This window comes from Asterias rubens, chromosome 7 (genome assembly GCF_902459465.1).
Source record: "Asterias rubens chromosome 7, eAstRub1.3, whole genome shotgun sequence".
In the NCBI taxonomy this organism is placed as follows: Eukaryota; Metazoa; Echinodermata; class Asteroidea; order Forcipulatida; family Asteriidae; genus Asterias; species Asterias rubens.
The window spans coordinates 8,702,319-8,716,544 of NC_047068.1; the positions used below are offsets into that span (position 1 = coordinate 8,702,319).

A 14,226-nucleotide genomic window follows, 5' to 3' on the forward strand; every position below is an offset into this window, starting at 1 on the left:
CCAATGTCTTTAATCAAGTTTTGTCAGGATAAAATTTGTCAAAGAAATAACTTAAACAAAGTATTTAGTTTTGTGTTTAGAAATTGGGAAAGTTAAAATGTATCTTGACATCCATGTAAATGAAGTAGGTCCAACCATAACGGCCGTTTGTGGCTGCAAGAGACATTTTGGTACACAAAGCTTGTGGCTGCCATGGTCTCCAAAGGGTCAAGCCGTTGGCGTATCTGAATCAAGCGTTTTCAGCTTTGACTATAATCGTCTGAACATTATTCCATCTCGAAGCTAACGCTGCATCTTTTAACTCTCGAGAGATATTTTCCATACACCATTGAAGACAGTATCAAGAAGGTATTGTAATATCCCTCACCCTAAAAATAATTACTTGTAAAGTTATTGTACATTGTATCTCAGTCGTTTGTGAAAACAACGAACTGCTGGTGAATCTGGGTTTTTTTCCCAAAGTAGTTTATTTGTATACAGACCTTATTTGGTAAAACACAGAACAATTTGGATAAGATTGGTCAATTTTCAGATGCATTTATTTATCAAACATGATATTTCAACCTAGGAAACAAATGTGAACATTTGATTGAGTACAAGGTCTTGCTCTACATGCATGGTGTAAGTTTTGTTATACATGTTATGAAGAGTATCATACTTGATTTATACAAACTTTGAGCCCAATTCTACTGCACCTTTCACAAAGTCAGAATAAAAAAATCAAGACATTCACTTCATCTTGAACACAAATCACTAAAGACACTGAATTTAAAAATACCTTTATTTGTAGCAATAAAATAATTATTCACATTTAAATTGGATAAATTCTCCTTGAAAGGTTTGTACAGTAAAACCCCGTTCATACTTCCTGCGAGTGCGAATTGAATTTGACGTCACAACTCGGTTTTCGCTGCGAAGTCCTGAGGGAGTTGAGCACATGTCAACCCCTGCGCATTAATTGTTGCAAATTTGTGACGTCACCATTAGCTTTGCATTCGCAGGAAGTATGAATCGGGCTTTAGATGCATTAACTCAAGGCTTTCAAATTGTATGTAGTCTATTTTATACCAACATTATAGTACGGAGAATGTAGCGATCATTCTTGATTATCGATAGTATATAACAAAGGTACATTGTTTTGTTTTTATTACCGATGGAAAATAAAAAGGAACATGTGTGTTTAAAATTAAGTTAACGATTGTAATTTGTTGATGTTAGTAAAGTAAACAAACAATTAAATTAGTTAATTGCCTGAGGTTTTGACCCTAAACGAGTATTTGTCAAAAGCTAATTGATAACACAACACATATTCACATACTTCATGTTGACAGTAACTTCAAAGTAACTCATTACGTCAAATTCGTTAACATAGCTGGACTAACCCTTAGTGAATTCCTTCTTTACCAAATTGGATTAAAATGCTGGACTTACCCCTTGTGAGTTTTTCAATTTTGGACAGAAATTTGATAAAAACCACTGGACTTACTACCCCTTGTGTTTTTTTTTAAATGTTGAAAAAATTTGATACAAAAAGCTGGACTTGCCCCTTATGATTTTTCAATTTTGGACACAAATTTGATAAAACTGCTCCCTTTTGATTTTTGAACACAAATTTGATAAAACTGCCTTGTGAAATGTTTCACTTTGGACCCAAATTTGATAAAACTGTGGATATACTTGTTTGGCAAAATTTGATTAAACAAATTTGGATTTACCCTTTGTGATGTTTAAAGATTTTGACACAAATTGATGATAGTGCTGGACTCGCCCCTGGTGAATTTTTGACATATTTTTAACATTTTTCAATCTTCCCTCTTTACTACAGGAATGGTGTTATAAGAGGACAACATAACAAACAAATTAACACAACAAACAAACAAACAAACAAACAAACCAAGGAGATTCAGAATGCACTCTTTATTAGAATGATTCCCCATCAAAGCCAATAAAGAATGGTTTTAATATGACTTATGCATATGACATCATTTGAGTAGGACGTCCAATGCCTAGAGGTAAAAAAGAGGCTGCTTAATTGGCCAATCCTGTTTGCCGCACATCAACAATCTGTGTATTTACATTTTTCTTCGTCCGTTTGCCTCTAAGATGGCGGCTAGATAGTGCAATGCATGAACGTCTATTTGGACTATACAGTTATATATTAGAACTAGATGGCGCACTGGTGATGGTAAATGCACAATCGCAACAGGTCCACAAGGAGACCGCGCGCCATTTTTGTAAGAACGCTGGTGTGTGTGTTATGTTATGATAACGTTATGCTATGCTGTTTTATCAACTTACAAAATGGCCCCACACCGGTCAACAAATCTAGGCCAGTGCACTCTCTACATGTAGTTCTAATATATACGACTCTATGATTTGGACTTCCAAACCATTGGAGGGTAATCGTACATCTAAACTCTCAATCCAGTAAAGAAACGTATTCCTAGTTCATCGGCAGGGGGCTCGGGATGGTTGATGGTGAAGTCTCCCAAGATGACCACAAACATACTCCCCAAAGGTAAGGTCTGATAAATCTCCTCTATTCTCTTATCCTGCAAGCGTAGTTCAGCCTAAAAATAAGAAGATCAGACGACAAAACATGAGAATTCCGACGTGCTATTATTCCTACTTTAATCTGATATCAGCTCCTTTTTTTGGGGGGGGGGGGGGCCTTGAAAAAAAAAACCTAGGAAAACTGATTGAAAAGTTGTCTAAAGCTTACACCACATGTACATGGACCTTTTGACAAATACCAAATTGCGCAAATGCCAACTGTTGAATGAGGTGCATGCTGGTCTGGCTAGAGATCAAACCTGATCGCTAGCTAGACCAGATTTTGAGATCCCAAAATCAAGCATCTGAAAGCACACAATTTCGTGTGACAAGGTTTTTTTTCTTTCCATTATTATCTCGCAACTTCGCAGACCAGTTGAGTTCAAATATTCACAGGGTTGTTTTTTTGTGCATATGTTGAGATCCACCAAGTGAGAAGACTGGTCAATTACCAAAGGTGTCCAGTGTCTTTCAGCACTCTGGAATATATCTCATAGTCTAATTGTGTCATTTACATATTGACTTATTTTTAATGAAGAATCATTTGCATATTAACTCATTTTGCATTACCTTGGATTCACTTTCAGAATATGTGAACCAATTTATCAACTTCTCGTAATCGTAGAACTGAACGCTGACAAAATCTGAAGTTGGTATCCGCTCGACGGCTAATTTGGTTGCCTACAATCCATAAAACAGAAACAGTAATTATGTCTTAATTTTTTTGTAATTATGTCACAAATTACAATACAAGCTAGGTGTTTATATAAGGCATGATATTGTTTCTTCCATGGTAAAAAAAAATGCCCCCTGGCCAGTACTGGCCCAGCTTCAAGCTGTCCCTTTTGGGACATTTTTGTCTAGTCCACAATCGTTACTCCCCTCCTGGAAACCAGCAATAGACACAAGTTTACGTTTTAAGGATTTGGGTACTTTTTCAAAATGTCCATAGATTTACATTAAACTTACAGGGTTTGAAGATAATGATAGTGCAAAGCTTCCCTTCAAATGTTACTTACTGAGGTGCTGTAGTTTTTGCGAAATGAGTAAAACAATGTAATGAAAATACGTTTGTAAATGCTAAAAATAATTTAGTCTCATGAGACCAAAATTATTTTCATGACATTGTTTTACTCATTACCCAAAAACTACAGCACCTCAGCACGTAATATTTTCAGGGAAGCTTTCTATCATTATCTTCAAACTGTGTAAGTTTAGTGTAAATCTGTGGACATTGTATTTTTTGTCCTACAAAAAGTACATACACCGTTTAAGCTTCACGATTTCACGCCTGAATAGCACACAGGTTGAATGCATAGCGTGCAAAGGCAAAGTAGTTTAGAGCATCTAATTCAAGTCTGATGGCCTAAATCATTGGAATGTCGGTTTAAATCCCAGTTGCGACACTTGTGTTATTTAGAAAGATAATCAACCATAATTGCTTCTCATCACCCGGGAGGCCTCCTGTGAGGGTTGATGTGAATGGTAACATGTAGCAATCAGTGCGCCCATTTGGCTGCCGATGCTGCAGAAATAGATGAGATCGTTTCAAAAATGCTTAAAGGGACACGTTGCCTTAGATCGGACGAATTGGTCTAAGAAAAGCATTTGAAATGTTTGATATAAAATGCATACGGTGAGAAAGATGTTTTAAAAGTAGAATATAGCGATCCACACAAATATGCCTCGAAATTGTGTCGTTTTCCTTTTAGTTTGCGAACTAACACGGTCGGCCATTTTATGGAGTCATTTTATGGAGTATCAACATCAGGTGAGAACAGCCAACCATCTCACAAACAAAAACAGAGCTATTACCAAAAATATACATAGCGATCAATTGAGAAGCAATCTACCAGCTATTTAAAAAACACAAACCTCTGTATCAGAGTTGCAGGGAAGAGTTCCAACAGGGTACCTGAAGAACTTCATGGCTCTGTATTCACAGTCCACTATCATGTTGACTTTACCAATGGCATGAGACGCCATGAACATACTGGGAAAACAGAATGGTAAAGAGAAAATCAATCAGAGTAGTAACAATAATAACTCTGCATGGTATTTGGAACTCGGACAAAAGCAGCAACATTTACAAGGGCTGACCTACATTAACACATGCTCTGGGCTTCAGTACACTTTCCAGAAGCTAGTTATTCAAAAGGTTTATCATTTTTCGAAGACGAACAAATCAGAAATCAGACTAAAGAAAGAAAAATATCATGCCTGAATAATAATAATTGATAAGTAGGATTTGAAGCTTTGCATGATGAAGATGGAGTGAAGTTTGTGGTGTGGTGAGACGAAATTCTGAGAAGAAACTGTGGTCAACATGTAACAACTCAATGTTTCGATTAGTATGCTCCGATTGTCTTCAGGAGAAATTGTTGAGGTTTTCAATTAAGTGACACTGAGGTTTACCATGTGATTAAATCTCGTTATGAGCTGTGGTTATTTCGAGAAGATTCTGTTGTTTAACAGCTCGATGTTTCGATCAGTATACTTCGATTGTCTTCAGTAGAGAACTTGTAAAGAAAACCAGAGCAACCCAATCGAGACATGCGTATTCCAACTTCTGGTACTAAGTTTGTTCCTAGCTACATTGGGGTTTAAGTGTGCATGATTCTGTTTTTTTTTCTTAAAATACTTTAGTTTTTACAGTTTTCTGCCATCTGAATCAACATTGTATAATATCATTGGGAAAGTAAAGTTAAGCGATGATATCAAGGTATAATCGTTCTTTTGTTAAAAGTACCCTGTGTTACACCACACACTGCACACACACACGCAGAAGGACAAGGTTAACACTATTCTTATCTGCCAACTTTGGGAAATTAAAAATAGCAATCAAGCAAAATCTTGTGTTCCTTACAAAAATATGTGCACAGAAGTTGTTATCAAAAATGCACTCATTACTTGAAATGAAGGTGTACGACATACAGTTTAGTTATACCTCTGTAACAAATTGTGAAGTTTGATTGATCAAGAACCAATCACATGATGTGCAACAAAAACGCACGTGTCATGGCTGCGCAGCGTTGCCGGTTACATGAGTATTGTTAACCAGTGTATATTACCTTGATCGTTCCCAGCATTGGTAGATTTCAAGCGCTCTGTACAAAACGGCCGCGGGTTCGAAGGGAACAGTGAAGAATTGTCTCTTATTTGACCAACTGTTTGCTTATTATGCAAACTTGTCGTAAATAATGTTTGAAGATGACAACAGAATTTCGTGAAGAGGAATAATAATGTTACCGGGGTATAACAAAACAATTGTTGCACGCTGTGACAGGGTCCATGGCGTTTTGCACACCCTCAGGGTGAAATGGCACCCTCAGGGTTCACCCTTGGGTGTACAACAAGCTATGGACCCTGTCACAGCGTGCAACAATTGTATAACTTCATGTATACATTCTGACGTTGCAAATGACAGCATTACCACTATACAATCCCTATAGTGACTGCCTATTTGCCTGCTACTGCAGCTTTCTAGTTAGTACTGGTGGCACACTTGGCCATCTGAAGCAGCTGATCCACACAAAATTCTGAATAAAGGGTGATCAATTCAGAATATACAGCTCAAATTTTCTTAAAGGAACACATTGCCTTGGATCGAACGAGTTGGTCTATAAAAAGCGCTTGTAACCGTTTTCTTTTTAAATGCATATGGTTGGAAAGATGTTTTAAAAGTAGAATACAATGATCCACACATTTATGGAAGTCAAAAAAAAAGACCAACTTGACCGATCCAAGGCAACGTGTTCCTTTAACCATTTCTCTACATTCGGCAGGTATGCTCTAGACCTTTATCACGCTTTCACCATCTTGGTCATGTTCCCTTTTTCCATAAGGGTAATGAATGCTAACATTCATTGCGCAAACATGGCACCAGACTATTATTTCGTCCAGCCTCAGTTTGGTTACAATGAGTTGGAATGGAGTAAAAACAAGATGGCCACACCATGATAAAGGTCTACATGCCCCTTTGGATTGCTTCGGCAGGCAGGGCATACAACAAAAACCTTACCTCTCAACTGGAACATTGGGATCATCAATGAGGTCCTCCGGCTCTTCGGGAGCCTCTGGAGGAATGACTGCGTCAGGTTTCTTGACATCCGATAGACCCCCTACTACGCCCTTTCCACCGTTCACCTTCAGTTGAACCAGCTTCAAGGCAGCCACGGAGTCCTCTACAGAGCAATGACCGTCCGAACCCTTCTGGATTTCCCAACTGGATAAGAAAATAAGAGTTAGTTTTGCATAATAATAATAACAAACAATTTATAAGGCACACAGTATCTGGAATGGTACCATTCAAAGGCGCCGGAAGCTAGCAAGCTGACAAATTGAACAGATGAGTCTTGAGGTTGTGTTTGACTGTTGACAGATCAGGTGTGTCCCTCAGCTCGTCTGGCAAGCAATTCCAGAGACGCGGTGCGCAGCTGGAAAAGGCACAGTCTCCGTAACTTGACAAGTTTTGGAAACGTAGAGTATGTGTGATGATGATGAAGATCTGAGGCATGGTCTGATGTTACGCATCCAGGATAAAGAGTTTAATTTGTTTTTATCCCTACATCGATGTGTTTTAATGGCAGTGGACACTATTGGTAATTACTCAAAATAATTATTAGCATAAAACATTTCTTCGTGACGGGTAATGGGGAGAGGTTGATGGTATAAAACATCTGAAGTTCCATAGTTTTCGAGAAAGAAGTAATTTTCCACGAATTTGATTTCGATACCTCAGATTTAGAACTTGAGGTCTCGAAATCAACCATCTAAATGCACACAACTTCGTGTGACAAGTGTGTTTTTTATTTCATTATTATCTCGCAAGTTCGATGACCGTTTGAGCTCAAATTTTCACAGGTTTGTTATTTTATGCTTATGTTAAGATACACCAAATGTGAAGGCTAGTCTTTAACAATTACCAATAGTGTTCACTGCCTTTAAGTAGGCCTGGGCGAATAGTGAAAGTTACTACTCGACTAGTCACGCCTCAAATAGTTGCGATTTTGACCCGAGTCGCCACCAATTTTTACTTCCTAAGCTGCATTGCGGCATATTGTTTGACGCAGGCGCAATATGGTAAAATTTGTGCTGAAAGGATTGTGTTTGGTTGTGTTTCGTAAGTACACTATGTCAACGTGAATAGGCGTGAGCGACACAATTAATTCACCAAGCAGGTAGCCGGACTATTTTTGTAGTAGTCGTGGCGGCACGATTAATCAAGTAGTTGACAAATGGTAGTTGTGACTCGGCTAAGCAATGCATAGTGATTTCAGTGTTGTGTCTGTCATCAATTTTGGAGCAGTGTACCTATTACCATGGAGGAAGGAAGAGAAGGAGCTCGAACGACCCGCAAAACCGCAGAGTAACAAAAGAATACCCTGACAATGCCCCTATTACACTGTGTTTGGAACATCAAACATAGCCTGGAGCCCGAGGTGAAGCCCAAGGCGAGGTTTGGAAAATACTCTTCATACATATTAATGAATGGACTTACTTGAGGTATTGCTTGGTTAGTTTACGGAGAGCTAATCTGTAGTCACCCGTGAATAAAGTGGCGGAGTCGATGATGTGAGGGTGGTATATCTAAAAGGAGAGGGGAAAACAAATAAATAAATAAATAAACAAAACAAAATATTAACACAAAAAGACTTGGGGGTTCGCTCGTGTCATAAACAAATATAATCGCTAAACATTATTATTCTTATTACTATTTATTTTACCAAAACAAGCCAAACACAATTACCAAGAAGCAAATACACGTGAGCAATAGAAGGAAATATTTTAGCAAGTTTCTACAGTGGTTTTTGAGACTTAAGTATTTAGTTTATTGCGGTACAAATTTGCACAGCAAACTGGTCCACTGCATAGTGAGTTTGGTGTTGTGCCGATTAAAAAACATTCCCGTGAAATTTATGGCACTTTGGTACTAGCCGTTTCTGGCCGGTTGGGTCTAAAAAAAAAGAAAGAAAAAAAAGGGGGTTAAAGTGAGCTAATTACTCTCCCCTCCAGTCTAAGATTGGTTTCAGTAAGCTGAACAAAAGACCTGAAGGGTTGCAAGTTAGACATGGTAGAAAGGATCATAACAAAATTCTCCCGATGACGAACCAATTAAGCTTGGGCGGTTCCTTCGGTTACCCGGTTCTACCCGGTTCCAAATTGAAAACCGGACCGGCGGTTCCACTCTTCTGTGGAACCGGGTACCCGCTTTTGTCGGTTCCGATTTTAAAAGACCAAGTCCCAATTATAAAAGACTCTGTGGAGCCGATCCTGGGACGAACCGGCTCCAGAAATTGAGGCTTGATGTTGAAAATGGTGACCGCAGATACACTGTGCAAAGGCTTCAAGCCGACATGAGTATCAACTATCACATGTGGCTGCATTATTATACAACACACAGTGCACAGATGCATAGGCATATGCTGAGATATACAGAGTCCAAAGTCCAACCAGACAGCACGTTGTGATTGGCTGCCGATATATCCATATTCATAAAAGCTTTTCCCATGCACAAAACACACAGTACTGTATGCATGTACAGGCAGGTACACTTCCATGTACAGAGACGGCACACTGCATGCACTACGGACGTACTGCACGACGGACGTACTGAATTACGGACGTACTGCTGCCGGCCAAATCAAAGACTTGTATAAATGCATGGAGAATAGGTGCTCGGTGGCACGATGCCTGATTGACTTGGTGGGTATTCTGGTATTAATTTTTCGTTTAAAAAAAAGATCGGCTCCAATTGTGTGTGTGTGAGCTCCGGACCGATGTCTGATTCACTTGGTTATTTTAAGTTAAAATAGATCGGCTCAATTGTGTGTGTGTGAGCTCGGGGCGGGCGGCTTATGTTTTATATTGAATTGGAACCGGGTATGTCTCAGAACCGGAAACCGGAACCGAGCCCCTAATTTCTGGAACCGCCCAAGCTTAGAACCAATACACTATCAGAGTTGTTGAAGCCCTACAGTTCATCTCAAAACCCCCATCATTCATAAGAGATTTACACCCATTTCAGACAGGCGCGCCAGAGTCGCACTGAACCAAATAGATTAATAGCGACTGAAGGTTGACCCAAATAAATTTTGGTTTCAGACAGGCGAACTTAACATAACATTTACACTGGCTCGGCTCGTGAAAAGATCGACGTCTGAAATCAAGGCGCTCCAGAGTTGTTCCAAACGAATGCAACAGTTGATCTTTCGACTTCAAGCGCCTCTAGTCGCTCCTAACTGTTTCAGACGCGAACTTTTCATGGACTCAATTCAATAATTTGGTTCGGGTGTTATCTACATGGTGTCACTGCAAAATTATTTGAACCAAAGGAAATCCTCTTTCAAACCTTCATCGCTCTGAGATCGTTCTCCAGTGACTGACCGACGAGGATGGCATCTGGAGGTAACAGTTCAATGATGTCCTTCTGTATGTCTTCTATCCGCGTAGTAACAGGGTCTAGAAGCTGCTTAGTAATACCGCTAAATCTGTACACACACACACAAAACAAAATACAAATTACAGTCAACACATGTGCAGAATACTCCAAAGGCTAGATTTGTGGCTAAAAATTCACAAGACCCCAGAACCTGCAGCTCAATTTGTTTTTACCGGACCAGAATTTCTTCTACAAGATCAGAAACTACATGACTGAGAAAGATTTATTATGAAATTGTTTTGTTTCATAGAGCTGCTCACCACAATAATTTGCTTAGCATGAAATTCCTTCCTTGATTAAAACAGGATTACAAACCAAATTTCTATTTGTTGCAGATTGCTTGTTACTGGTATTCAGCTGTTGTTTGTTTATCCTGAAAATCACGTGGATATTTGGTTGGTAATCCTGTTTTTATCAAGGCAAAAATGTCATGCTAAGCAAGTTTGTGAGCTTAGCAGCTCTATGAAATTGGGCCCTGGTTGTAGGTTTAGTGGCCGATGCTAACATCACTTGCCTCTGGTCTGCGGTCTAGTGCAAAATGTGAACCCTGCCACTACCACAAAATGATTCAAAGAACAGTGCACAACAACCTAGAGTAAAGGCACAGTCACACGGGCCTCGATATCAATAACGAAAATGAGAACGATAAAGACACTGGACACTATTGGTAATTGTCAAAGACCAGTCTGCTCACTTGGTGTATCTCAACATATGCATAAAATAACCAACCTGTGAAAATTTGAGCTCAATTGGTCCCCGAAGTTGCGAGATAATAATGAAAGAAAAAAACACCCTTGTCACACGAAGTTGTGTGCTTTTAGACGCTTGATTTTGAGACCTCAAGATCTAATTCTGAGGTCTCAAAATCAAATTTGTGGAAAATTACTTCTTTCTCGAAAGCTACATCACTTCATGGGGAGCCGTTTCTCACAATGTTTTATACTATCAACCTCTCCCCATTACTTGCAGATCCACATGTACTCATAGGGTAGGCTTTAAGCGACTGTTCAGGCTATTTAGTCACTTTTCACCCCAGATTTTTCCCAAGGGTAAACAAAATCGAAAAACAGACTTTAGTAGGAAGAACATCATGCCTGGGTTTTAAATGTTACTTGTATTATTTATCTTCTACTTACTTAGTGACGTAGTCAAGGATGCGGTTTCTCGGCTTGACCAAACTGTCGTACAGAACTTGATAATCCTCGTCAACCAATGACACGCGAGTCAATTCACTGCCAGCTTTGGTTACACACTACATGAGAGCGCAGATAAGGAAGGTGTTTTAGGAATTCTGGATTCATTTGGGATTGAACAATGGTAAAATTGACGAGAGCGGGATTTGAAACAATAACCTCTGGATTAATGTTCCGGTGCTCTACCAACTGACCTATCAAATCTAGCCTGATGTTCGTTGTCTCTCCACATTATCAATATCTCCTTTTTGGAGGCTGCCAAGAAAAAATAGGGAGACGCAAACATAATGTCTAGATAGTTCAGCTGGTAGTGTGCCTGCACAGTAACAATGAGGTCTCTGGTTCAAATCCCACTTAAGTGCATTTTTCCTTTGGTCAACCCGAAATTTGAAGATGAAAAAGATTGTGCTTAGATTGTGCTCATAGAAATTGGGCCTTTGGCCCAACTTCATTAAGCCTGTAAGCACAAAAATTTGCTTAGCATGAAATTTCTTGCTTCATAAAAACAAGATTACCAAACAAATTTCCACGTGATTTTCAGGATAAGCAAACAACAAGCAATATGCACCAAATACAAATTTGGTTGGTGATCTGTTTTTATCAAGGAACAAATTTCATGCTAAGGAAATTTTTGTGCTTACAGACTTTATGAAATTGGGCCCCGGTTCCAACAGCTAAACCCAATTTCACATGAGATTTGAACAGCAATGTTCTTAGTGTTTTGTCACACCTGACAGACATTGGTAACTATGATGTATTCACAATAATAACCCCACAGTGATTCAAAGCACTCATAACATTCTCAATGGGAGACTTTGGAACGCTAGGTGGCAGCAGACTTATCGGGTAAAATTCCATTGTTTACGTAGTTACGGCTGCACAATACCGAGAACAACAGATTTACCTGGTAAGTCTGCTGCCACCAAGCGTCCCAAACGTCCTCTATTGGTATTCACATGATGACTTTGGCTATAGCTATGACTAGGGGCCAATTTCAAAAAGCCTGCCTGTAAACACAAAAATTTGCTTAGCATGGAATTTTTTCCTTGATAAAAACAGGATTACCAACCAAATTTCCATTTGCTGCATATTGATTGTAAGTGGTATTCAGCTGTTGTTTGCGTATCCTGAAAATCACGTGGAAATTTGGTTGGTAATCCTGTTTTTATCAAGGAAGAAATTTCATGCTAAGCAAAATTGTTGTGCTTACAGGCTTTATGAAATTGGGCCTAGATCGCACGCCCCTGCCTATTCTCCAACACTGGTAGACAAGCTGATCTAGCTAAAGCTGAAGTCATTGTGTCGGACATGTTTTTACTCCTTACTCACCATTTCACAATCAATACTAATGAGGGGGCTTCTCTCAGTCAGATTCTCGGTAAACTTAGTATGAACGTAACTCTTGTCATTTGGTGACGGGTAACGCCATTTTGCCAATGCCGCTTTATCCATCACAAAGCGAAGTTTCCCTGGTATGTTTGGGAGTGGCTCTTTAATTGCAATTTTAACAAATTTCTTTTCTGGAGAGGAAAAAAAAAATTAAAACAATTATATACATTTCAAGTATACTCATGATGCAAATTTAACATAAGTTTTTAAAAACCATTGAAGTACAAGCTGCTAAAATATATAGCAGATCAATTAGCATTGTGACTACCTCATGCAAGCTCAGTGGTGTCTAGTGGTAAGATATCTGCTATAGAATGGCAAAGGTTGCAAGTTCGAATCCCACTGGAGTATCATGTCTAAGGAGTTGTTTCTCCAAGTATAGTAGGTGTTTCGAGTTGATTTAAACCAGTGGTACACTAATTAAGGGAGTACGCCGCACATCAGTGTATGAGTATAACGGAAATAATATCCTTTAGCGTCACCGTGGTCATGTGGAAAGACTGCAGGACTTGCAACCACAAGGTTGCGGGTTTCGAAATCCCCCAGCTAACCACTGATTTCAAAATGACTAGAATAGATATTGTCGTCTGGTTAAAGAATCAAGAATTTCTTGATTTTTGCAACTATAATCATAGGCGTTAAACCAAAGTTTGTAGGGGAGAGATTGGCTGTTGCCAGCTTGGTGTTTACATCCCATTGTGGGATTTTGACAAGTTCGCTAGATGGGAAGATCATCTTCACAAACAAACAAACAAACAAACGATGGAAACTTTAAAAATCAAGTTACAAATTTCTCTCAACTTTACAAGGTTTCTTTCTACACTCTCTTCAAAATTTAAAACCATCGACGACCAAACTGTTGGACTCTAGTTATTGTTAAATAAATGTGTCATTTAGGAGATTCTGTCCCCTAGTAGCTCTGTCCCCGATAATGTGAATGAAAGGGACATGTTGCCTTGGATAGGGCATGTTAGTCTATGAAAAGTATTTGTAATCGTTTGTTTTGAAATGCTTATGGTTAAAACGATATTTCAAAAGTAGAAGACAATGATCCACATAGATATGCCTCGAAATTGCGTGGTGTACATGTACACTATTGGTAATTGTCAAAGACCAGTCTTCTCACTTAACTTGGTGTATCTCAACATATGCATAAAATAAACCTGTGAAAATTTTAGCTCAATTGGTTGTTGAAGTTGCGAGATAATGATGAAAGAAAAGTCACCCTAGTCACACGAAGTTGTGTGCTTCCAGATGCTTGATTTTGAGACCCCAAAATCTAATTCTGAGGTCTCTAAATCAAATTCGTGGAAAATTACTTCTTTCTCGAAAACTATATTACTTCAGAGGTAGCTGTTTCTCACAATGTTTTATACTATCAACAGCTCCCCATTACTCATTACCAAGTAAGGTTCTATGCTCATAATTATTTTGAGTAATTGCCAATATTGTCCACTGCCTTTATATTGCTTTGCGAACTAACACAATTGGCCGTTTTATTGAGTCAAAAGTTAGAGAGGAGAACCGTGCCCGATCCAAGTCATCGTGTCCCTTTAAAATCGGCTGTAGAAGTCAAGTCAAAATTGGGAGCTTATCAGACAAAAATGTCCACACAAGTCGCAAAATATTTTCCCCTGTGAGATGAATCCT

The 14,226-nt window shown here is 38.9% G+C and overlaps 1 protein-coding gene across 2 annotated transcripts in view; it reads right to left on the minus strand.

Moving 5' to 3' along the window:
- Nucleotides 1-2,355: 2,355 nt before the first annotated feature.
- Nucleotides 2,356-14,226, minus strand: part of LOC117292561 (uncharacterized exonuclease C637.09-like) — a 34,409-nt gene continuing 22,538 nt past the window's right edge. For both annotated transcript variants that reach the window (XM_033774665.1, XM_033774664.1), the window contains 8 exons: nt 12,517-12,707; nt 11,131-11,246; nt 9,905-10,043; nt 8,054-8,142; nt 6,575-6,778; nt 4,429-4,546; nt 3,124-3,234; nt 2,356-2,570 (listed from right to left, as the gene is read on the minus strand). In XM_033774665.1, coding sequence (XP_033630556.1) covers nt 2,412-2,570; nt 3,124-3,234; nt 4,429-4,546; nt 6,575-6,778; nt 8,054-8,142; nt 9,905-10,043; nt 11,131-11,246; nt 12,517-12,707 — 1,127 coding nt within the window. In that variant the 3' untranslated portion in view covers nt 2,356-2,411. The remainder of the gene's footprint in view (nt 2,571-3,123; nt 3,235-4,428; nt 4,547-6,574; nt 6,779-8,053; nt 8,143-9,904; nt 10,044-11,130; nt 11,247-12,516; nt 12,708-14,226) is intronic.